The sequence below is a fragment of the Pseudophryne corroboree genome, chromosome 9, assembly GCF_028390025.1.
Source record: "Pseudophryne corroboree isolate aPseCor3 chromosome 9, aPseCor3.hap2, whole genome shotgun sequence".
Taxonomy (NCBI): domain Eukaryota; kingdom Metazoa; phylum Chordata; class Amphibia; order Anura; family Myobatrachidae; genus Pseudophryne; species Pseudophryne corroboree.
The window spans coordinates 18,203,048-18,226,786 of NC_086452.1; the positions used below are offsets into that span (position 1 = coordinate 18,203,048).

At 48.4% G+C, this 23,739-nt stretch overlaps 1 protein-coding gene across 1 annotated transcript in view; it reads left to right on the top strand.

Moving 5' to 3' along the window:
• The window catches only part of ADGRL4 (adhesion G protein-coupled receptor L4), a 243,151-nt gene extending 219,712 nt beyond the window's left edge, over nt 1-23,439 (top strand). Inside the window, exons 14-16 of the mRNA XM_063939562.1 lie at nt 7,550-7,641; nt 23,136-23,304; nt 23,419-23,439. Of these exons, the coding sequence (XP_063795632.1) occupies nt 7,550-7,641; nt 23,136-23,304; nt 23,419-23,439 (282 nt within the window). The remainder of the gene's footprint in view (nt 1-7,549; nt 7,642-23,135; nt 23,305-23,418) is intronic.
• The last annotated feature ends 300 nt before the right edge of the window (nt 23,440-23,739 follow it).

The following is a 23,739-nucleotide window of genomic DNA, read 5'->3' on the forward strand; positions in this document are numbered from 1 at the left end:
GAAACATTGGCAATAAACCAGGATGCGCTCCTACAGCCAATCATTAGTAATTTGGAATGGTCAGCGCGCTCATTATGGAAAATGAAAGAGGTAGAAAAAATAGGGGATGTTGCGGGATAGGGTGTTGTTATAGATATGTAGATGTATCAGAATTTTTCGTATGGATGTGGGTTTACAGCAATGATCAGTCTAATGGTGGTTTCTAAACATAAATTTATTGTGGTATTGGATATTCAGCAACCTTCTGAAATGATATATGGTTCCTTATCCCACCGTTCCTTCACCACTGTCAGGTGTGTCCTGCAGACTACCCTTTACAAGGTATACCTCACTAATGGTATACCAAAATGGACCCCAGCTCAGGTAAATGTCAGGTGTACCCTACGGGTCACCTTTACCATAGGTGTGGTGGGTGCCTATGTATCCTCTGAAGCTGTGTCCTAAATTAGTGTTTGGGGGGTTTTGACCAGTGCGGCGTCCCGCCTGTCAGTCCCCGCTCGTGTGCGGCACTGAGTTGTGGGGTCGTGGGCTGTGGGCTGTGTGTCACACACTTACCGCCGGGGGCAGGTCTCTGCCTGCCGCCGGTGACCTCGTCTCTTCCTTCCACGAACTCAGGCCTTGGTCCTCTTTGTCGGTGTCCACCGTCTTCTTCGGTCCACGCGCTTCTCCTGCAGCCGCCGGTCTCCTCCGTCCACGGGTCCCGTTCTACCACTTCCTGGTTCGCGCGTCACGTGCGATGTCACGTGAGCGCTCCGTCTGTAGTGAAAGCCGCTGTGTTCCCTTCTCCGGCCGGGGAAGGGTGGCTGTGAATAATTGTGGTGTGAATTAGCAAGTTACCAACGCGTTTCAGCACGGATGCCTTTGTCCAGGGTTGCATGCCTGATGTCCTACACCCATTATAAGCTTTAATGGCTGTAGTGATTGGTCAATCATAGATGTCCTTAATTACCACTCTCCAGTGTGATTGGAGGGGGAATCAGTCCTCACTTGTCAATCATATCCACATGTGTGGCTTTCTTCTTAAATGTGCTGCAAAACTCAGTTCTCCCACATTTTAATTTGATTGTAATCCTGTACTCAGCATCCAAATTAACTTTAGATGTAGTATGATAATGGTATACCCCGGCCGGAGAAGGGAACACAGCGGCTTTCACTACAGACGGAGCGCTCACGTGACATCGCACGTGACGCGCAAACCAGGAAGTGGTAGAACGGGACCCGTGGACGGAGGAGACCGGCGGCTGCAGGAGAAGCGCGCGGACCGAAGAAGACGGAGGACACGGACAAAGAGGACCAAGGCCTGAGTTCGTGGAAGGAAGAGACGAGGTCACCGGCGGCAGGCAGAGACCTGCCCCCGGCGGTAAGTGTGTGACACACAGCCCACAGCCCACGACCCCACAACTCAGTGCCGCACACGAGAGGGGACTGACAGGCGGGACGCCGCACTGGTCAAAACCCCCACAAACACTAATTTAGGACACAGCTTCAGAGGATACATAGGCACCCACCACACCTATGGTAAAGGTGACCCGTAGGGTACACCTGACATTTACCTGAGCTGGGGTCCATTTTGGTATACCATTAGTGAGGTATACCTTGTAAAGGGTAGTCTGCAGGACACACCAGACAGTGGTGAAGGAACGGTGGGATAAGGAACCATATATCATTTCAGAAGGTTGCTGACCTTTTATATATATCCAATACCACAATAAATTTATGTTTAGAAACCACCATTAGACTGATCATTGCTGTAAACCCACATCCATACGAAGAATTCTGATACATCTACATATCTATAACAACACCCTATCCCGCAACATCCCCTCTTTTTTCTGCCTCTTTCATTTTCCATAATGAGCGCGCTGACCATTCTAAATTACAAATTCCAGTACAGGAGGTAGGACGCCTCCAGGTCTAGCAGCACTCGTTAGCATCCCTCCCTTTTGTGAGCGCAGCCTCCACTCAAATCTGTACAGCCAATCATTACCTGGTGGCGTATGCTCTAAGGCCACGCCCCCTGTGATACCACACCCCTTATCTTGGCGCACGCGTGCCTTAGGTGCATGTAAATATAACTATTATGGTTTCCCTGTCATGGTGCCCCCCCCTTTCATTTTCTTCTGGATCCACCCCTGGGTGCATCAGTCCCACCTCTTTCCTTGGTTCTTTTGGATCATGACCCAAAAAGAATGGATAGATATGGCTTTCACAGAAGGAAATTGAATAGGAGCTTTATACTGTAAGGAACTTTGGGCAGTACGGATGGTGTAATGGTTAGCATTACTGCCTCACAGTGCTGAGGTCATGGATTCTAATAAATAACTATGTGGTATAGCACATGTGGGGTTGGTTCTGCACTGGGCTGTGGTGACAATGTTTCTTTTGTATTAAATTAACAGTGTAAACAGATAAATATTCCGCATTTATACCCTGATTGCCAGTGAAGGACGAAAATGGGGCAATTAGATCAGGGTGGACAAACATGGGGGTAGTGGGTAAAAAGCAAGGAGGACGATGGGGGGCAGATGAAAAATGACATCGTAGATGCCAAAACCAGAATCTCTGATATTGTGTTATTTGTTTTATCAATTATTTGTTTTAAATGCCTGAATTGCAGTCTGTGAATTTGTTAGTTTATATACAAAGTGCTTAAACTGAAGGTAAAAAACCCCCACTTGTGTTGTTATTTATCATAAAATTGCTGTAGATGGTAAGATTGTGTCTGGGAGTATCACAGCACAACAAGCAGGCTGCAATGTCATCTGTACTGAACGGCTCAGCAGGGGGCCCCAGAAGAAAGCGTGTCAACAGTTTGATACTCGAATATTTCAAATATTGTGTTGTGTCGTCTGTTATTGGTGATAGGACATCTCTGAAGATTACACAGCCATCTCCGCGTATCGCAAAAGTCTTATGTACCCTGTAATCATCACAGTTATTTTTAACCCAAATTGCAGTGTGAGGCAGGAGCAGGATGAGAGGACGCTTGTTGACTAGCAGAACTGGCGCCGCTAAAGATATTGCTTCCGTGTAACAGTGGGAAGTCTGCAAAGTTCTTGCATTTGGCTGAAAAAAACTGACCCTAAACTTTCCTGACCAATGAGAAGTCTCCGCGAGTTTCAGTGTTTGCCATGCAGACGTGATCTGATTGGGCTTTGTGCTTTATAGAGCCGTAGTATTTCCTCTCTAGCTGCCTCCATGCAAGGATTCAAACGTGACGAAAATGAGAACCAACACCAAATAAAAGCATCATTAAAGATTTAAGGCACCAAAAAGGAACGCAAATTATATGCTCTGTATTAATCCTTAGCAGATCATGTTTCACATAAGGGCATACTGTATTTATTGAGAGAGATCTTAAAGACACAGGATGAACAAACCAACCTTTGTCTCTCCTCCAAATTATAGCAAAATTTGGTTTGAAGGTAGAATGCTAAATGGATGTGTACATTAGATTGTCACAATTTATGGCTGTAGAATCACAGATACTGTATTGAAATCAGGCAGGACAACATTGGCCAACAAGCCGCAGCAAGGGTCAGTCTCACGTCCTAGCGCTCTATCTCAAGCCGCGAATAGCAGCAATAACAAATGCGGATATGTAGGGTATAAACCTGATAATTAATATATGAGCCCTTTATTCTCTTCACTCCATTTAGTTTTCTTCTTGTCTCTGTGCCTGATTCATTTTTGGAATTAACGCAAAATAGCAAGCAACTGGACAAAGCCATGCTGCGCTGCAGGGGTGGGGGGCAGATGTAACAAGTGCAGAGAGTGTTAGATTTGGGTGGTGGGGTGTGCAGCCTGAAATCTAAATTGCAGTGTAAATATAAAGCTGTCTAACGTTTGTGGGCTATATGCAAAAATAGCCAGTATTTACCCTGCACAGAAAATATGAATGTATTTGCTCCCCTTGCACGGCAACATGGTTTGTTCCAGACACAAAGTTACTTGTTTTTGTTGCTTTACTTACAAAGATGACTCAGGCCCAATGTCTCTTACCTTCACACGTGTGCTAGGAAGCCTATCCGCCTTCTGTACATTTACCACATGGGGTGTGATGTTGTGATGGGCAACAAAATCTGAAAAAAATGTTTCAAAGTAGGTAGAGGAAAAGAAAAATACCCATGCTCTTCACTATTACCCTGAGATACAAAAATATTATTACGCTTCCCACCCACAACACCAAATAGCTCAGTAGTCCTCCTCAGAAGGGGTCTATGTATCATTACTCACATACTCAATGCGATCTGGGCGCGACATTAACGAATCGCATTGCAGTATGTGATTTTAACGGGCAGATGGACAGTATTAATGAACACCCGCTGGGACAAGGGGGGTGAGTAAAAAGCCTGGATTCTGGTACTGTCCCCATCCTTCGGCCTTCCAGGCCTTAGATACTAAGAAATCTAGGAGGTTGGTGGTCACGTTTCATACAAAATGTTCAGTTCAAAGCTGAAACTTTGGTTCCCAATAGGTTCTAAACTCTTTGGAAGTCATTCTGGTTTCTATGTATTATGCTCCAAGTGAAGCCCAGGTTCCATCTACTATAATGAACAGCAAATGAGCTGTGCCCCCCCCCCCCCCCCCCTCTTCATGTACGTGTATCGTCTGGAGAAGTCAGTTTCATTCAAACATTTGAATGAAGCTGACTTCTCCAGACAATACATGTACATGGAGAGATAGGGCACAGCTCATTTGCTGTTCATTTCTGTTCAAATGTAAAATCCCTAATTATGAGGTTTAGAGAATAACCCCTGCCCAGACGAGACAGGTTGCACATCAGACGAGACAGGCTACCCATGTAGTGCTGCGTATTATGCACGTAGCACATCATGAATTTACACTGCTCATGCATTTAGCACTTGTTACATAGAACGGAGGGCAGAGCACTGAAATAGGGGAGCTGGCTTTCTCATTTCAGCTTCCCTCCGGACTCAGCCATAACCCCCAGACTGCAATCCGACAGCCTGGCATCCAACCCCTGTGCTTCTTCATGCTGCACTGAAACACTTGCACAATGCATTCGCCTACAACCTGATATGACACTGTATTAGCCTCCAATATAGCCAGAGGTGACTTTCATAGTCAGAACCAAGGGGATTAGGTTAACAGTGGGTGTGAGGGCTGCCACCTCAGCTGCTGCTACCTGCAGAAGGATGACCAGGCACATCTCTGCATGCACAGCCTGTCTGGATTCCCTGGCCAAGTGGCCAACTGGCTTCCATTGTGTCCGTGGCCTGTGAGTGGGGTCGGCAGATGACAAAACACACAGGTGATATCGGTTATCTGCAGTCACATTCCCGGCAAATTATCCGGTTGATTTTGGCCGTAGTCAGGCAATGCAGTCGTGTCATTGCTACACGCTGCCATATTGGGTCAGTTGACCAACACTCTCCGGGATCTGACCAGCTGATTGGTTCTCTACTGTATCTATTATCTCAAAGCTTTGATACCTCTCCATGATCTGATCTGATCACAGTAACATTATCACATTGGCTTTAATCTTCTAACCGATAAAAAAATTCAAAAACATTCATTTTACAGGTTTTTTTAAACACAAAAAAATATTCAGCCAGGATTAGTAAATTGGGATATCCTTCTAACAGAGGGATCAGTCTAAGCATCAATAAGATTTAGCATTTATACAAAAGAGTGCAAGAAATGTCATGTTTTCGATATACACTGCTCCAGTAATTAACATTCTTCTGTGGCTAGGTGCTGAATTGTTACAATGATGAATATTTAGTATATTATTAACACTTCTTTAGGTCCTTTCATACACTATTTATAATCCCTGAGCTGGGAAGACGTCTGGGTTCATAACAAATAAAAATGTTCTGCATGTACAAAACCACTGCCGAAAAAAAAAAAATGACCTCTTGCCGACCGGGGATTATGAGACACGGACAGAAAATCCCACTGTATGTATCGTTACACAGACCTAAGATAGCCTGCCATAGCAACGCCTAAAGCCCAGGATATTGCAGCATGTGATAAGATTGTCAGCCTCCATCTAATGAATGGGTATTTGTTGTCAGAGCTGTGTTCTGTTGTTGACACACTGTACAATAAAGGGACAGGTGAAATCTATGATATATTGTGTGTTCTTCTGATGTTCCATGCTGGTAAAACAGTCACCCGAGGACAGCGGCGCCGCATCTGTCATTATATGAGTAATATAACAACTGGGCGCTCAAGAAAGCAGCGGTAGATGGAACAGAGTTCCTCTGAGAAATTATCTGCGGGAACTGCAGCAAGTCAGATTTTGTTGATGAGATTAGGAGTCTGCGAGATAAGTTTCTAGAAAATACCGGATTTGTCCAGAGGTATATATAAAAGGCTGTTATGTTGCACGTTCATATTTTTAATGTGGTGAGTAAGAAGGATGGTTGGGCGCTGCTATGGCACTGGGTTCTCCTGTGCCTCAGTGCCCGGGCACGGGTACATGTTTCATAAAGATGCTTCACTGCATATACGCAAAAGAAGTGCCACTATGCATACGCTGCCTCCTCCATGTTCTTCTGCTCATAGAACCATGGGCGTATCTATAATGCCAGGTGGTTCAAGAGAGAAGTGGGCCCATGTGCGGTCTCCACCCCCTCACCCTGGTGCATGCCTATAGTGCTGGTGCAAATCCCTGGGGAAGTGGCACCATTTTCCTGGTCATTCCTGCAGCATTTGGTAGGGAGGTAAGTATAACCTGTGGGCACTCCCCACCCATTACAGATACGATACAACCATGCTATAAAGGGTGCAGGATGTACGGTACTCTTGGTCTTGATTATCTGAGTAATATTACAAGCCAGTGGCGTCACAACCGGGGTGCGGGGGGTGCGGCCCGCACCCGGGTGTCACCCACCGTGGGGTGACACCAAAGTGTCGGCTCCTGCTCAGTGACAGGAGCCGGGTACTGCACTATAACATTACGTACAGTGCCCGGCTTCCGTCACTGTGAAGAAGCCGACACTGCAGTCTTCGGGGTCAGCCAGCACCTCTCACACCCCCTTAGTCCCGGAAACGGGGGTCGGGAAGCGTAGCCACGCCCATGTGCAGCACAACCACGCCCCCATCTCGCAAAGCCACGCCCCTTCTGACTGCACCCACAAAGCCACACCCCTGTTTGAACGGGAGCCGCACCGTGTGTCAAACATGTTACCAGCCATCCTTTCTCTCTGACATTGGGGTCTATTTACTAAGCTTTGGATGGAGATCAAGTTGATGCAGATAAATAAAAAGAAACGGCCAGATTTATCAAGCCCTGGAGAGTGATAAATTGCACGGTGATATAGTATCAGACAATCAGCTCCTAAATGCCATGTCACAGGCTGTGTTTGAAAAATGACAGATAGGAGCTGTTTGGCTGGTACTTTATCTCTCTCCAATGCTTAGTAAATAGACCCCCTTGTTATTAATAGGGTGACAACATCGCGGCCCCGTGACTCCAGGCCAGTAGAGTGCCGCTCAGTTGGAAACCTTACTAGTGACCTGTAATGTACACACAGCGGCTCCTCCATTCAATAATGTGTATTACTGTTTTATTTTTCAGGTTAATTTAATGGCATTCGGGGTGATAATATACAAAGTTTTTCGGCATACCGCCATGTTGAAGCCGGAAGTTAGTTGCTATGAAAACATAAGGTATGTGACCCATTTAAGTCTAAGGGCTAGATGCATCATGGCTTGGAGAGTGATAAATTGGAGAGAGAAAAAGTAGCAGCCAATCAGCTCCTAAATGACATGTCACAGGCCCTGTTTGAAAAATGACAGTTAGGAGCTGATTGGCTGTTACTTTCTCTCTCTCCGTTTTATCATTCTCCAAGCGATGATGCAGCTAGCCCTGTATATGTGGGGTGAAGTTCATTGGGTCGACCTTAACTAGGTTGACAGTCATTCGGTTGACCACTATTGGTGAGTAGGTCGACACCTGACATAGGTTGACGTGGTCATGAGGTCGACGTGGAAAAGGTCGACGTGAGTTTTTTAAATTATTTTTGGTGTAATTTTCATCATAAAGTGACTGGGAACCCCAATTAGTGCACCGTGCCCCCTCGCAAGGAGCCTCGATCCATTACAGCTGCGCACGGCACAGGTTACTATTCCCAATCATAGTCCACGTGGATGGTAAAGAGAAAGTCTAAAAAATTGTTGTTGTTTCTTAGAAAACTCATGTCGAACTTTTCATGTGTTGGACTTTGCCATGTCGACCTACTGATCAGGTCGGCCTAAAGACCATGTTGACCAAATGCATATCGACCAATAGTGGTCGACCTAAAGACCGGATCCCATATACAGCATGTGATGAATGTTACTGTGTGCTCAACGATGACTTATCCTAAAAGCAATATCAGAGACACATTTACAAACTCACGTACAGATAACATTGCAGCAACCAATAGCAATCCAGGAGGTTCTCAATTTCTAGACTGCGCTTCTCTAGTTCAGCCTAAAAGCGAGATGTAATAGCGGCTGAGATTGCTGGAGGCGCAGGATCATTTACAAGACATGTATGTATGTATGTATGTATATATATATATATATATATATATATATATATATATATATATTGTAACACTGTAGGGGAACAAGATGCTGTCTCCTGGGGAAGATGGCAGCAAGCAGCAGCTGAGAAATCATATAAGTCCAGTTTTGTGGTGCAACTGGCCGCAACCAGTTTTATTAAGCAGAAAATAAAATAAACATCAAAAGAAAATACCTTGCCTGTCCAGCACTAACTATACACAAGACATTCCTGACTGTCTCTAAACAAAAACACAGAGTTTTCCAGTAAATACTGTATGGCTCACTTGCATAAGGAAGCATGTTTCTCCCACAGAGGTTCTGCAGTCTCCCCAGGCAGTCTGCACACACTGATCAGGCTAGCAGCCCTATAAGGCTCTTACACAGCTGAAAGCCCTGATTAGCCCTCTGTGAGGCCAAAGACCCAAACTTGGTCCAATGTCTGGAACTTGTCCTCAAACACTATTCCAGTGTTCTTGTCACATATCCCCCTCCCCTGTTTCGACCTAGAGGCCGGAACACTTGTAGCCCCTAAACAGAAGATGCGGGACAACGCATCTGCGTTGGCCAATTGCGTACCCGGTCTGTGTTCGACAGTAAACTTAAAATCTCGCAACGCTAGAAACCATCTAGTTACACGAGCATTCTGACCTCTATTTACATACATCCATTTTAAAGGGGCGTGATCTGTCACTAGTCTGAACTGTCTACCCAAGAGGTAATATCTCAAGGTATCTAATGCCCACTTAATGGCCAAAGCCTCCTTTTGCACAATAACATACCTTTTTTCATGCTCATTGAGTTTCCTATAATATATAGGGTGTTCGTCCCCATCTCTGGTTTGGGACAACACGGCCCCTATCCCTACCTCTGCGGCATCCTTCTGTACAACAAATTCTTTTGAAAAATCTGGTGTTATCAATACAGGTTGTGAACACAATGCCACTTTTAACAATTGGAACGCTTTTTAGGCATCAGGGTTCCATATCACCATATTTGACTGCTTCTCTTTGGTAAGGTATGACAACGGCACTGCTGAGGTCGCAAAATTAGGAATAAATCGTCTATAGTACCCTGTTATTTCCAAAAAAGCCCTTACCTGTTTTTTATTCACTGGACGAGGCCAGTTTTGAATAGCATCAATTTTATTCAATTGGGGCCTAATCAGACCTCTAACTATGGTGAAGCCCAAGTATTTAACCTCCTCCATTGCGAGGCAGCACTTCTTTGGGTTAGCAGTTAACCCTGCTTCTCTGATTGAGTCCAGTACTGCTTGTACTTTAAACAAGTGGGACCCCCAGTCCGTACTGTGAATTACCACATCATACAAATAGGCAGCTGCATACTTTCTATGGGGCCTCAAATCTTATCCATTGCCCATTGGAAGGTTGCTGGAGCCTCATGCCACCCAAAGGGTAACATCTTATACTAACATCAAAGGCTGTTTTTTCTTTTGCGCTATCAGTTAAAGGTATTTGCCAGTAACCTTTGGTCAGGTCCAACGTGGTGAGAAACCTGGCTGTTCCCAGCCTTTCTATAAGCTCATCCACACAGAGCATGGGGTATGCGTAAAAATTGGACACCTCATTTAACTTACGAAAGTCATTACAGAAGTGTATGCTACCGTCTGGCTTCGGATGAGAACTATGGGACTGGACCACTCACTGTTAGATTCCTCTATGACTCCAAGATCTAACATGTTTTTAACTTCTTTAGAAATAGCTTCTCACTGAGCTTCAGGAATCCTATATGGCTTTAAATTGACCCTGACCCCTGGTTCTGTGACAATGTCATGTTTTATTATGGACGTTCGGCCAGGCAGCTCTGAAAATATCTCCCTATTTTGGATGAGAAATTCTTTAACCTGATTGTTCTGATCAGCAGATAATGTCTCTGACACCTTTACTGCGGGAAGCAACCGAGGTGAAGACACAGAAGGGCAAGGCTCCACTGACAGAGACAACCTATCTTTCCAGGGTTTGATAAAGTTAACATGGTAGATTTGTTCAGGTTTTCTCTTTCCCGGTTGATATATTTTGTAGTTAACCTCATTCACTTTTTCCCTAATCTCAAATGGACCCTGCCATTTAGCTAGGAATTTGCTTTCCACAGTGGGTACCAAAACAAGAACTCTAACTCCAGGAGCAAATTCCTGTATCTTGGCATTCCGGTTACATACCCTCTGTTGAGCACTATGGGCATGTTCCATGTGCTCTCTGACAATAGGTACCACGGCTGCAATCCTATCCTGCATTTGTGTTACATGTTCAATAATGCTTTTATAAGGAGTGGGCTGTCCTTCCCACGTCTTTTTGGCAATGTCCAACAGCCCTCTGGGGTGTCTACCATACAACAAATCAAATGGAGAAAACCCTGTAGAGGACTGAGGAACTTCTCTGATGGCCATTAACAAGTAGGGCAACAAACAATCCCAGTTTTTCCCATCTCTATCAACAACCTTTTTTAACATACTTTTTAATGTTTTATGAAACCTTTCTACCAACCCATCAGTTTGGGGATGGTAGACGGACGTCCTGAGGTGAGTGACCTTAAATAATTTGCACAATTCTTTCATGACCCTCGACATAAATGGGGTACCTTGGTCAGTCAAAATTTCTTTTGGTATTCCCACTCTACTAAAAACCTGCACCAGCTCCCTAGCTATCGCGTTGGTTGTGATATTGTGTAAAGGGAGAGCTGCAGGATATCGAGTGACATAGTCCATTATTACCAGGATATACTGATGGCCCGAGCAGATTTTAACAAGGGCCCCACGAGATCCATGGCTATTCTGTTACACAGGACCTCTATAATAGGCATGGGAACTAGTAGACTCCTGAAGTGGGGTTTAGGGGCATGATACTGGCATTCAGGACAGGAAGAACAATATTCAGACACTTCTTTATAAACCCCTGGCCAAAAGAACCTTTGTAAAACTCTTTCAGTGTTTTTTTCTGCTCCAAAATGTCCTGCTGTAACATGACTATGAGCTAAATCTAGTATCGTTCTCCTATATGGCTGGGGAACTACCAGCTGTTCCACCACATCCTCACCCCTTTTGACCATGTGGTACAAGAGCTCATTACAGACGGCCATGTGGGGATACGTAACCCTGTCACCTGGTACCACAGGTTCCCCATTAACAATCTTAACATTCTCTCTAGCCTTTATTAAGGTAGGGTCCTTTAACTGTTCAGACACAAACAGATCCTTCTTTATCTCCAGGTCAGGCACTCTTTCAGTTCTAACTACTATGTCTCTGTTCCCAGCAAGTGGGTCCTCACTGGACTCCCCATCTGTCACTTCACCAGTCAAACTAGCAAAAGGTAAAGGGTCAGAAAGTTCAGAGGACACACGTACAGCCATAAAATCACCGGTATTATCAACCTGCTCTTTACTTCTCACATCTGTTGCTAAACGTGATTCCCACAGTTTCCAAAAATGAGGAAAATCCCTCCCTATTATGGACTCATGCACCAAGTTGGGGACCAGTCCTACTTTAACAATTGCTGACCCACAACAAGTTTCTATATTCACTTCAGCAGTGACATAATGTTGGGTATCCCCATGTATGCAAGTTACCCGAATAGGTATTTGCTGGACCTTTAAGGGGTTCACTAACCCAGCTTTCACGAGGGTAACTAAACTTCCTGAATCTAGCAAGGCCTCTACCCGGTTACCCTCTAAGAACACATCACACATTTGTTTTTCCAGCTCAGGTGAAGGTACCACAGTACAGGCTAACCTAGCAAAGAAAGACATTCTGCGACATTCAAAGGCAGCATCACATTGCATGGGTTCTTGCATGACTGGACAATTGGCAATAACATGACCTCGCATACCACACCTAAAACATTTAACCACACGATTATCAACCCGTTTGGGCAGCATAGACCTTTCTAGCCCCATTGCCCTGTCTCCAGGGCCAGTGTTTACAGTCTCTCCAGCCTTGCATTCTCTAAACCGCCCAGCAATGTTTTCCCACGGAACAGTCTTACCAGTCTTTACTAAAGGGCACTGTCGAGGATTTATGGGTTGCTGGGTGGTCATCAGTAGTTCCTCTGCCGCCAGATACCTCTCTACCATGTCCACTAACCGGTCAGCGGTATCCGGATTTCCATGGCTCACCCACTTGCGCAGGACCATGGGCATAGATCTCAAAGAGCGGTCCATGACGACTCTTTCAACCATCTGGGGACCAGTTAATGTCTCTGGCTGTAACCATTTTTTTGTTAGGTGAATAAGGTCGTGCATCTAGGAGCGAGGAGGTTTCTCCATGGCATACACCCAACGGTGCACCCATTGTGCTCGTACTGACAACGTGACTCCCAGGCGGGTCAGGATCTCAGTTTTTAGTTTGTCATAGTCCCGAGCCTCGGCAGGGCTTAAATCAAAGTACGCTTTTTTGGGCTTACCTGTAAAAAAAGGTGCTAGCAGACTGGCCCACTGTGCTTTAGGCCAATTCTCATGCTCGGCAGTCCTTTCAAACGTGGTCAGATATGCCTCCACATTATCAACTTCCGTCATTTTCTGCAAAAAGTGACTGGCCCATATAGAACTAGGGCTGGTTAGAGCACTGACGGTGTTATCTCCAATCCGGGTTGCAAGGCTCTGCACCACTTCTGTTAAGGCCTCTCTATCCTGAAGCTGTTGCCTGTAAAGTTCTTTAAGAGCCACCTGCTGTTGTCTGGTGGCCTCCTGCTGAGCCGCCATAGCTTGCAGCAAGGCCTTAAGAAGTTCCTCCATGTCAACAGGTTTTTCGGGCGGCTTTGTTGCTGCTTTCACCCAGAACATTTATCGAATCCTCAGGGGTGAGTCTCAGCAACTTCACACTGAGCTGTATCTGCATAAACCACAGTTTCTGCAGGCCTCATACAGCTGCTGCTTTCCCTAATGCGCAGAACGGTATGCTCGCATTCTCCACCAAGTTGTAACACTGTAGGGGAACAGGATGCCGTCTCCTGGGGTATATGGCAGCAAGCAACAGCTGAGAAGTCCAGTTTTGTGGTGCAACTGGCCGTAACCAGTTTTATTAAGCAGAAAATAAAATAAACATCAAAAGAAAATACCTTGCCTGTCCTGCACTAACTATACACAAGACGTTCCTGACTGTCCTGACTGTCTTTAAACAAAAACACAGAGTTTTCCAGTAAATACTGTATGGCTCATTGTATAAGGAAGCATGTTCTCCCACAGAGGTTCTGCAGTCTCCCCAGGCAGTCTGCACACACTGATCAGGCTAGCAGCCCTATAAGGCTCTTACACAGCTGAAAGCCCTGATTAGCCCTCTGGGAGGCCAAAGACCCAAACTGGGTCCAATGTCTGGAACTTGCCCTCTCTCTCTCTCTCTCTCTCTGGGCCCTTATCCAGCTTTCCCAACAGACTGAAAAGCTGCTAACAAAACAAAACATTTTCCTGGAAGTTTTCCTTTTCTCAAAACATGTAAGACAAGAACCTGGGACACACATACCTGCCCTCAAACACTATTCCAGTGTTCTTGTCACATATATATATATATATATATATATAAAAATATATATATATGTGTAAAACAAGCGACCTTCCACCAGACGAGAGGCTGACACAGTTGTATGAAAGAAATGCAGACCATTTACTTTTACAGCAGAGTAAACAGACTTTTTCACAGCAAGTTTCAATGGATACCTTAATTATTCCCCAGTTCACAAACAGCATGTACACAATCTCTGGCTCCCTGTCTCTAACCCACTGGCCCGCCCTCTATCGCCTGGCCACTTGTTGGCATCAGGAGCCCTGAGCCCTTGCCCTAACGAGCTTTATAAAAGTGTGGCACAGGTGTGCCTGATTGCTGGGAGTGCTTGCTCCAATACCTGGACCGGAACTGCATGGATGGGATCTCATGTATGAAACTGCCGGGTGTTTCTGTGTATTAACAGCAATATAATACTATAATTTCCAACTGCCAAATGATCTTTGACACAACATTAAAGAGACAACCTGCTGTGTCCCAACACCTCCCTGGGCTTCCTCTTGGTCCAATCCTAAACCCAGGTCGCCTTAGCCCGGGGCACCCGAACTGTTGTGCCCTGTCCTGCAAACATAATGGCAGCTATTTACGCCTGTTGGTAGGGAGAGCCTCATTTTAGGAAGAACTGTTGGAATCTCTTATTATCTGCATCGCCCTGGCACCAGTCCTCTGTCTCTCCAGCGCTCCGTGTACAATCATAGCTAAATACTGTAAATAGCACTGAAAAACATTGGAATATATTAGAGATGAGCGGGTTCGGTTTCTCTGAATCCGAACCCGCACGAACTTCATGTTTTTTTTCACGGGTCCGAGCGACTCGGATCTTCCCGCCTTGCTCGGTTAACCCGAGCGCGCCCGAACGTCATCATGACGCTGTCGGATTCTCGCGAGACTCGGATTCTATATAAGGAGCCGCGCGTCGCCGCCATTTTCACACGTGCATTGAGATTGATAGGGAGAGGACGTGGCTGGCGTCCTCTCCGTTATAGTAGAAAAGAGTAAAGACTGAGTGACTTAGTTATAATTGTGGGGAGGATTGGGGACGGGGAGCAGCTGTTAGGGAGTACAGTGATTTAGATTAGGAGAGAGAGAGAGAGAGAGAGAGATTGACCTGATTTACTGGAGCTTAGGAGTACTGTAGAAGAGAGTGCAGAGTTTACTAGTGACTGACCACAGTGACCACCAGACAGTGCAGTTTTATTTAATATATCCGTTCTCTGCCTGAAAAAAACGATACACACAGTGACTCAGTCACATACCATATCTGTGTGCACTGCTCTGCCCAGTGTGCTGCATCATCTATGTATATATTATATATCTGACTGTGCTCAGCTCACACAGCTTATAATTGTGGGGGAGACTGGGGAGCACTGCAGTGCCAGTTATAGGTTATAGCAGGAGCCAGGAGTACAAGACAGTCACATACCATATCTGTGTGCACTGCTCAGCCCAGTGTGCTGCATCATCTATGTATATATTATATATCTGACTGTGCTCAGCTCACACAGCTTATAATTGTGGGGGAGACTGGGGAGCACTGCAGTGCCAGTTATAGGTTATAGCAGGAGCCAGGAGTACATATTATATTAAAATTAATTAAACAGTGCACACTTTTGCTGCAGGAGTGCCACTGCCAGTGTGACTGACCAGTGACCTGACCACACTGACCACCAGTATAGTTAGTAGTATACTATATTGTGATTGCCTGAAAAAGTTAAACACTCGTCGTGTGACTTCACTTGTGTGGTGTTTTTTTTTTTTATTCTATAAAAAACTCATTCTGCTGACAGACAGTGTCCAGCAGGTCCGTCATTATATAATATATATACCTGTCCGGCTGCAGTAGTGATATATATATATTTTTTATATCATTATTTATCATCCAGTCGCAGCAGACACAGTGCGGTAGTTCACGGCTGTAGCTACCTCTGTGTCGGCACTCGGCAGTCCGTCCATAATTGTATACCACCTAACCGTGGTTTTTTTTTCTTTCTTCTTTATACATACATACTACGACATCTCTTTATCAACCAGTCTATATTAGCAGCAGACACAGTACAGTACGGTAGTTCACGGCTGTGGCTACCTCTGTGTCGGCACTCGGCAGTCCGTCCATAATTGTATACCACCTAACCGTGGTTTTTTTTTCTTTCTTCTTTATACATACATACTACGACATCTCTTTATCAACCAGTCTATATTAGCAGCAGACACAGTACAGTACGGTAGTTCACGGCTGTGGCTACCTCTGTGTCGGCACTCGGCAGTCCGTCCATAATTGTATACCACCTAACCGTGGTATTTTTTTCTTTCTTCTTTATACATACATACTACGACATCTCTTTATCAACCAGTCTATATTAGCAGCAGACACAGTACAGTACGGTAGTTCACGGCTGTGGCTACCTCTGTGTCGGCACTCGGCAGTCCGTCCATAATTGTATACCACCTAACCGTGGTTTTTTTTTCTTTCTTCTTTATACATACATACTACGACATCTCTTTATCAACCAGTCTATATTAGCAGCAGACACAGTACAGTACGGTAGTTCACGGCTGTGGCTACCTCTGTGTCGGCACTCGGCAGTCCGTCCATAATTGTATACCACCTAACCGTGGTTTTTTTTTCTTTCTTCTTTATACATACATACTACGACATCTCTTTATCAACCAGTCTATATTAGCAGCAGACACAGTACAGTACGGTAGTTCACGGCTGTGGCTACCTCTGTGTCGGCACTCGGCAGTCCGTCCATAATTGTATACACCTACCCGTGGTTTTTTTTTCTTTCTTCTTTATACATACATACTATGACATCTCTTTATCAACCAGTCTATATTAGCAGCAGACACAGTACAGTACGGTAGTTCACGGCTGTGGCTACCTCTGTGTCGGCACTCGGCAGTCCGTCCATAATTGTATACCACCTAACCGTGGTTTTTTTTTCTTTCTTCTTTATACATACATACTACGACATCTCTTTATCAACCAGTCTATATTAGCTATATGTCTATATGTGCTGATTGGGGAGGGTTTTTTGGAAGGGACATCCTGCGTGACACTGCAGTGCCACTCCTAAATGGGCCCGGTGTTTGTGTCGGCCACTAGGGTCGCTAATCTTACTCACACAGCTACCTCATTGCGCCTCTTTTTTTCTTTGCGTCATGTGCTGATTGGGGAGGGTTTTTTGGAAGGGACATCCTGCGTGACACTGCAGTGCCACTCCTAAATGGGCCCGGTGTTTGTGTCGGCCACTAGGGTCGCTAATCTTACTCACACAGCTACCTCATTGCGCCTCTTTTTTTCTTTGCGTCATGTGCTGTTTGGGGAGGGTTTTTTGGAAGGGACATCCTGCGTGACACTGCAGTGCCACTCCTAAATGGGCCCGGTGTTTGTGTCGGCCACTAGGGTCGCTAATCTTACTCACACAGCTACCTCATTGCGCCTCTTTTTTTCTTTGCGTCATGTGCTGATTGGGGAGGGTTTTTTGGAAGGGACATCCTGCGTGACACTGCAGTGCCACTCCTAAATGGGCCCGGTGTTTGTGTCGGCCACTAGGGTCGCTAATCTTACTCACACAGCTACCTCATTGCGCCTCTTTTTTTCTTTGCGTCATGTGCTGATTGGGGAGGGTTTTTTCGAAGGGACATCCTGCGTGACACTGCAGTGCCACTCCTAAATGGGCCCGGTGTTTGTGTCGGCCACTAGGGTCGCTAATCTTACTCACACAGCTACCTCATTGCGCCTCTTTTTTTCTTTGCGTCATGTGCTGATTGGGGAGGGTTTTTTGGAAGGGACATCCTGCGTGACACTGCAGTGCCACTCCTAAATGGGCCCGGTGTTTGTGTCGGCCACTAGGGTCGCTAATCTTACTCACACAGCTACCTCATTGCGCCTCTTTTTTTCTTTGCGTCATGTGCTGATTGGGGAGGGTTTTTTGGAAGGGACATCCTGCGTGACACTGCAGTGCCACTCCTAAATGGGCCCGGTGTTTGTGTCGGCCACTAGGGTCGCTTATCTTACTCACACAGTCAGCTACCTCATTGCGCCTCTTTTTTTCTTTGCGTCATGTGCTGTTTGGGGAGGGTTTTTTGGAAGGGACATCCTGCGTGACACTGCAGTGCCACTCCTAGATGGGCCAGGTGTTTGTATCGGCCACTAGGGTCGCTTAGCTTAGTCATCCAGCGACCTCGGTGCAAATTTTAGGACTAAAAATAATATTGTGAGGTGTGAGGTATTCAGAATAGACTGAAAATGAGTGGAAATTATGGTTTTTGAGGTTAATAATAATATGGGATCAAAATGACCCCCAAATTCTATGATTTAAGCTGTTTTTAGGGTTTTTTGAAAAAAACACCCGAATCCAAAACACACCCGAATCCGACAAAAAAAATTCGGTGAGGTTTTGCCAAAACGCGGTCGAACCCAAAACACGGCCGCGGAACCGAACCCAAAACCAAAACACAAAGCCCGAAAAATTTCAGGCGCTCATCTCTAGAATATATGCTGTAGTGCAGATCTACATGTTTAAATTATATATATATCTCCTATATATTTGCCCAAGTCTGTGACTCTGTGCCCGTAACGCTGGGCGGAGTCACATCGGTGGGCGGAGTCACAGAGCCCGCCCACCACATGTGCAGCAAGTCTCTGCTCCTGCTGCCTGTCCATGTTCACACCCCTTCCCCTCCCCCCCCCCAGCAAATCTGACTAACCAGCCACGGCGCGCCGAACAACAACTGCTGCCCCCGGCATACACATTAGGAGGGACGGGGGACGGGTGGCGCAGGAGAAGGCTCTCATAGCCCTCCCTGCCCCGCGTACACAGACCAGCCACCTCCTCCACACACATCCCGCTGTCAGGAGCCGAGTGCTGCAGTGACGTCATCTCCTGCAGCACTCTCCTCCTGTCACACAGCCAACACACACACTCTGCAGTCTCCGGGGGCTGCCAGCATCTACAGGCAAGCTGGAAACACCCCCGGAGCGAGAGCGAAAAGACCCGTGAGGCTACGCCCCTTTTACTCTAGGCCACGCCCCCATTTCGCCGTGCGAGGGAGGGGGGGGGGGGCTGGGGGAGGAAATGTCATAGTACAGACTGCTCTCCCACACCTGCTGACGCCTCTGGATACTGAACTATTTCACAGCCTGCAGCAGCCACCCACAGCCCCAACGGTGAGTCCCTCCGCCCATCCTAGCCACTGTATGTCTGGTCACCACTTTACACAACTCCACCCCCTCCACTACTACCCCCCTTTCTTCATCAGCTTCCTCACTGGGGACCCTCCCTGCCGCCCCGCGTCTCTGTATCCCCTCCCTACCGCCCCGCGTCTCTCTATCCCCTCCCAACCGCCCCGCGTCTCTTTCCCCTACCTACCGCCCGCGTCTCTCTATCCCCTCCCAACCGCCCCGCGTCTCTTTCCCCTACCTACCACCCCGCGTCTCTCTATCCCCTCCCTGCCGCCCCGCGTCTCTGTATCCCTTACCTACCGCCCCGCGTCTCTCTGTCCCCTCCCAACCGCCCTGCGTCTCTCTGTCCCCTCCCTACCGCCCGCGTCTCTGTCCCCTCCCTACCGCCCCGCATCTCCCTGTCCCCTCCCTACCGGCCGCGTCTCTCTGTCCCCTCCCTACCGCCCGCGTCTCTGTCCCCTCCCTACCGCCCCGCATCTCCCTGTCCCCTCCCTACCGGCCGCGTCTCTCTGTCCCCTCCCTACCGCCCCGCGTCTCTCTATCCCCTCCCAACCGCCCCGTGTCTCTCTGTCCCCTCCCTACCGCCCGCGTCTCTCTGTCCCCTCCCGACCGCCCCGCGTCTCTTTCCCCTACCTACCGCCCCGCGTCTCTCTATCCCCTCCCAACCGCCCCGCGTCTCTTTCCCCTCCCTACCGCCCCGCGTCTCTCTATCCCCTCCCAACCGCCCCGCGTCTCTTTCCCCTCCCTACCGCCCCGCGTCTCTCTATCCCCTCCCAACCGCCCCGCATCTCTCTGTCCCCTCCCTACCGCCCGCGTCTCTCTGTCCCCTCCCTACCGCCCCGCGTCTCTGTCCCCTCCCTACCGGCCGCGTCTCCCTGTCCCCTCCCTACCGCCCCGCGTCTCTCTGTCCCCTCCCAACCGCCCCGCGTCTCTCTGTCCCCTCCCTACCGCCCGCGTCTCTGTCCCCTCCCTACCGCCCCGCGTCTCCCTGTCCCCTCCCTACCGGCCGCGTCTCTCTGTCCCCTCCCTACCGCCCCGCGTCTCTCTATCCCCTCCCAACCGCCCCGTGTCTCTCTGTACCCTCCCTACCGCCCGCGTCTCTCTGTCCCCTCCCAACCGCCCCGCGTCTCTTTCCCCTACCTACCGCCCCGCGTCTCTCTATCCCATCCCAACTGCCCCGCGTCTCTTTCCCCTCCCTACCGCCCCGCGTCTCTCTATCCCCTCCCAACCGCCCGCGTCTCTTTCCCCTCCCTACCGCCCCACGTCTCTCTATCCCCTCCCATCGCCCCGCGTCTCTCTGTCCCCTCCATACCGCCCCGCGTCTCTGTCCCCTCCCTACCGGCCGCGTCTCCCTGTCCCCTCCCTACCGGCCACGTCTCTCTGTCCCCTCCCTACCGCCCTGCGTCTCTCTATCCCCTCCCAACCGCCCCGTGTCTCTCTGTACCCTCCCTACCGCCCGTGTCTCTGTCCCCTCCCTACCGCCCCGCGTCTCTCTGTCCCCTCCCTACCGCCCCGCGTCTCTGTATCCCCTCCCTACCGCCCCGCCTCTACCAACCCGCGTCTCTCTGTCCCTTCCCTACCGCCCCACATCTCTGTATCCACTCCCTACCGCCCCGCGTCTCTCTGTCCCCTCCCTACCGCCCCACATCTCTGTATCAACTACCTACCGCCCCGTGTTTCTCTGTCCCCTCCCTATCGCCCCACGTCTTTGTATCCACTCCCTACCACCCTGCGTCTCTCTTTCCCCTCCCTACCGCCCCGTGTCTCTCTTTCCCCTCCCTAACGCCCCGCGTCTCTCTTTCCCCTCCCTACCGCCCCGCGTCGCTGTATCCCCTCCCTAAGACCCCATGTCTCTGTATCCCCTCCTCCCTACGCCTCTGTATCCCCACCTTACCGCCCCGCTTCTCTGTATCCCCTCCCTACCGCCCTGCGTTTCTCTATCCCCTCCCTACCGCCCGCGTCTCTGTATCCCCTCCCTACCGCCCCGCGTCTCTCTATCCCCTCCCTACCGCCCCGCGTCTCTGTACCCCCTCCCTACCGCCCCGCGTCTCTGTATCCCCTTCCTACCGCCCCGCGTCTCTGTATCCCCTCCCTACCACCCCGCGTCTCTGTATCCCCTCCCTATCGCCCCGCGTCTCTGTATCCTCTGTATCTGTATCCCCTCCCTATCGTCTCTATACCCTCCCTACCGCCCCGCATCTCTGTATCCCCTCCCTACCGCCCCGCGTCTCTATCCCCTCCCTACCGCCCCGCGTCTCTATCCCCTCCCTACCGCCCCGCGTCTCTATCCCCTCCCTACCGCCCCGCGTCTCTCTATCCCCTCCCTACCGCCCGCGTCTCTGTATCCCCTCCCTACCGCCCCGCGTGTCTGTATCCCCTCCCTACCGCCCCGCGTCTCTGTATCCCCTCCCTACCGCCCCGCGTCTCTGTATCCCCTCCCTACCGCCCCGCGTCTCTGTATCCCCTCCCTACCGCCCTGCGTCTCTGTATCCCCTCCCTACCGCCCCGCATCTCTGTATCCCCTCCCTACCGCCCCGCATCTCTGTATCCCCTCCCTACCGCCCTGCGTCTCTGTATCCTCTCCCTACCCCTCTGCGTCCCATACACGGTCCATACCACTGGCCCCTTGATACCTCCCTGACAAACCCTCACCAAGAGGACAGGAGCCATAACCCCCTGCGGTGCCCCCCATAGTTACCGGTATATTGGTGATGCTCCGCTGTGCCGCCTCCTCCCTATCCCTCACACAGCAAGCGCAGGGCGCAAGCCCAGCACCGAGCACATGACCGCGCTGTCCATGCCCGTTGGCCCTGGTACCAGACTGCACCTGAGGGGGGCACGCACATAGCGCATGCAGAGGGGACTGGTGCACCTGCGGCCGCGTGGAGACATTGCGTGCGCAACATGTCCGCGTTGCTACACCTGAAGGATGGTACGGTGTAGAGACAGGACACAGCTGCCCCTGCTCCGCAATGTACCAGCACTCCCCTCTGTGTCTAATGACACCATATACCTCTTCATGCGGGTATGTCTATATCACATACATCCTTATCCGTGTCCTATATATTGTTACACATACAATCATATAGTTATAGGTCCTGCACCCATCCCACACCTGCATCCACCTCCCCCTCCACCCACAGCATCTACATACTCCCTGCCTCATCCGCCCCCGCCCCCCCCCGGCACCCGCTACATTCTGTACATCGTGCCCTGCAGGTACCGTTAACGCCGTCGCAAGGGCCTACACCCCCTTCACCATCTCAAGCCCTTTCGTCGTGCAATATTTGACCACTGACAAACCTAGGAATGCAGGTAATACTCATACACATATTGAATCCCAGCAAGGCGTGCAGGGGTTAAGGGGGCGTAGTCCCTTTCGACGGTGTGAAGAGCGCCCGTAGGGCGCGATGAATCGCCTAGTATATATATATATATATATATAGTATGTGTGTGTCCTCAGATAATTCCCTGTTTATCCTACATGTAGAAATTGTTACTCTAGCAGATCAGGAGAAAAGATGTTTCTTTGGCTTTCTAAGCTTCGCGCAATTATAGGCAGCACTTCTGGGAATTGCTCACAATAGTTTTAAGAGAGTCATATGACATTAGCGTCCACTGGGGTATTCCATATTTACTGAGGATATTTGCTGTAGAACACACAAACCTGTAGGTTGGTGGCAATGCAAATCCCTTTACTATGTTGCTGTTTGTTGCTACAGTATGTATATATCTATATATATATATCTACAGTATCTATCTATCTATCTATCTATCTATCTATCTATCTATCTATCTATCTATCTGTCTATCTGTTTATCCATCCTTCTATTTATACACTTATTTACTCACCTGCCATTTCCTGGAGTTTCCCGATTGTGGTGCTGTAGTTTCCTGACAAGCCGTGTTCCTCCACAGGTCCTGCGCACGGGGCGCCCTCGCTCTACTCTTTCTTCTTGGTGCAACCTGGATGTTTGGGGTCCTTCATGTTGTAAATGGGTCGGTGGTCACAGCTTATCTCTTCACAATTTCCAATGCCTTCCAGGGAATGTTTATCTTCATCTTCCTCTGTGTTTTATCTAAAAAGGTAAGTAAAGCATAAAGGTATACAGGTATATTATCATTACTAAGTATAATTACTACTATGATTACTACTTTTATTTTACTATGATTACTATTGTAATCTCGCAAACTCGCACAGAACGAGATGCCTCCACCTTAGAAACCTTCAAAACCTTCAAGACTAAAATGTGTACTCAACCACTTAATTAACACCCTTTTTCCAAATATGATACCCTTTGGTCTACTACCTGGTGTCCATAAGCTTGACCATTGTGATCAATAAAATGCGCTGACCATTGTGATCAATAAAATGCGCTCTATATGGTGGCCACACGGAGGCTCGCTGTACTGTATCATGGGACAGGTGGATGCTCTCTGATTTGTATGGTGGTTATTGGAATGATCTGGGCATTTTATGTCTTTTTCTGACTTGCTGTCTGTATTGTATGAAATGCTGTAT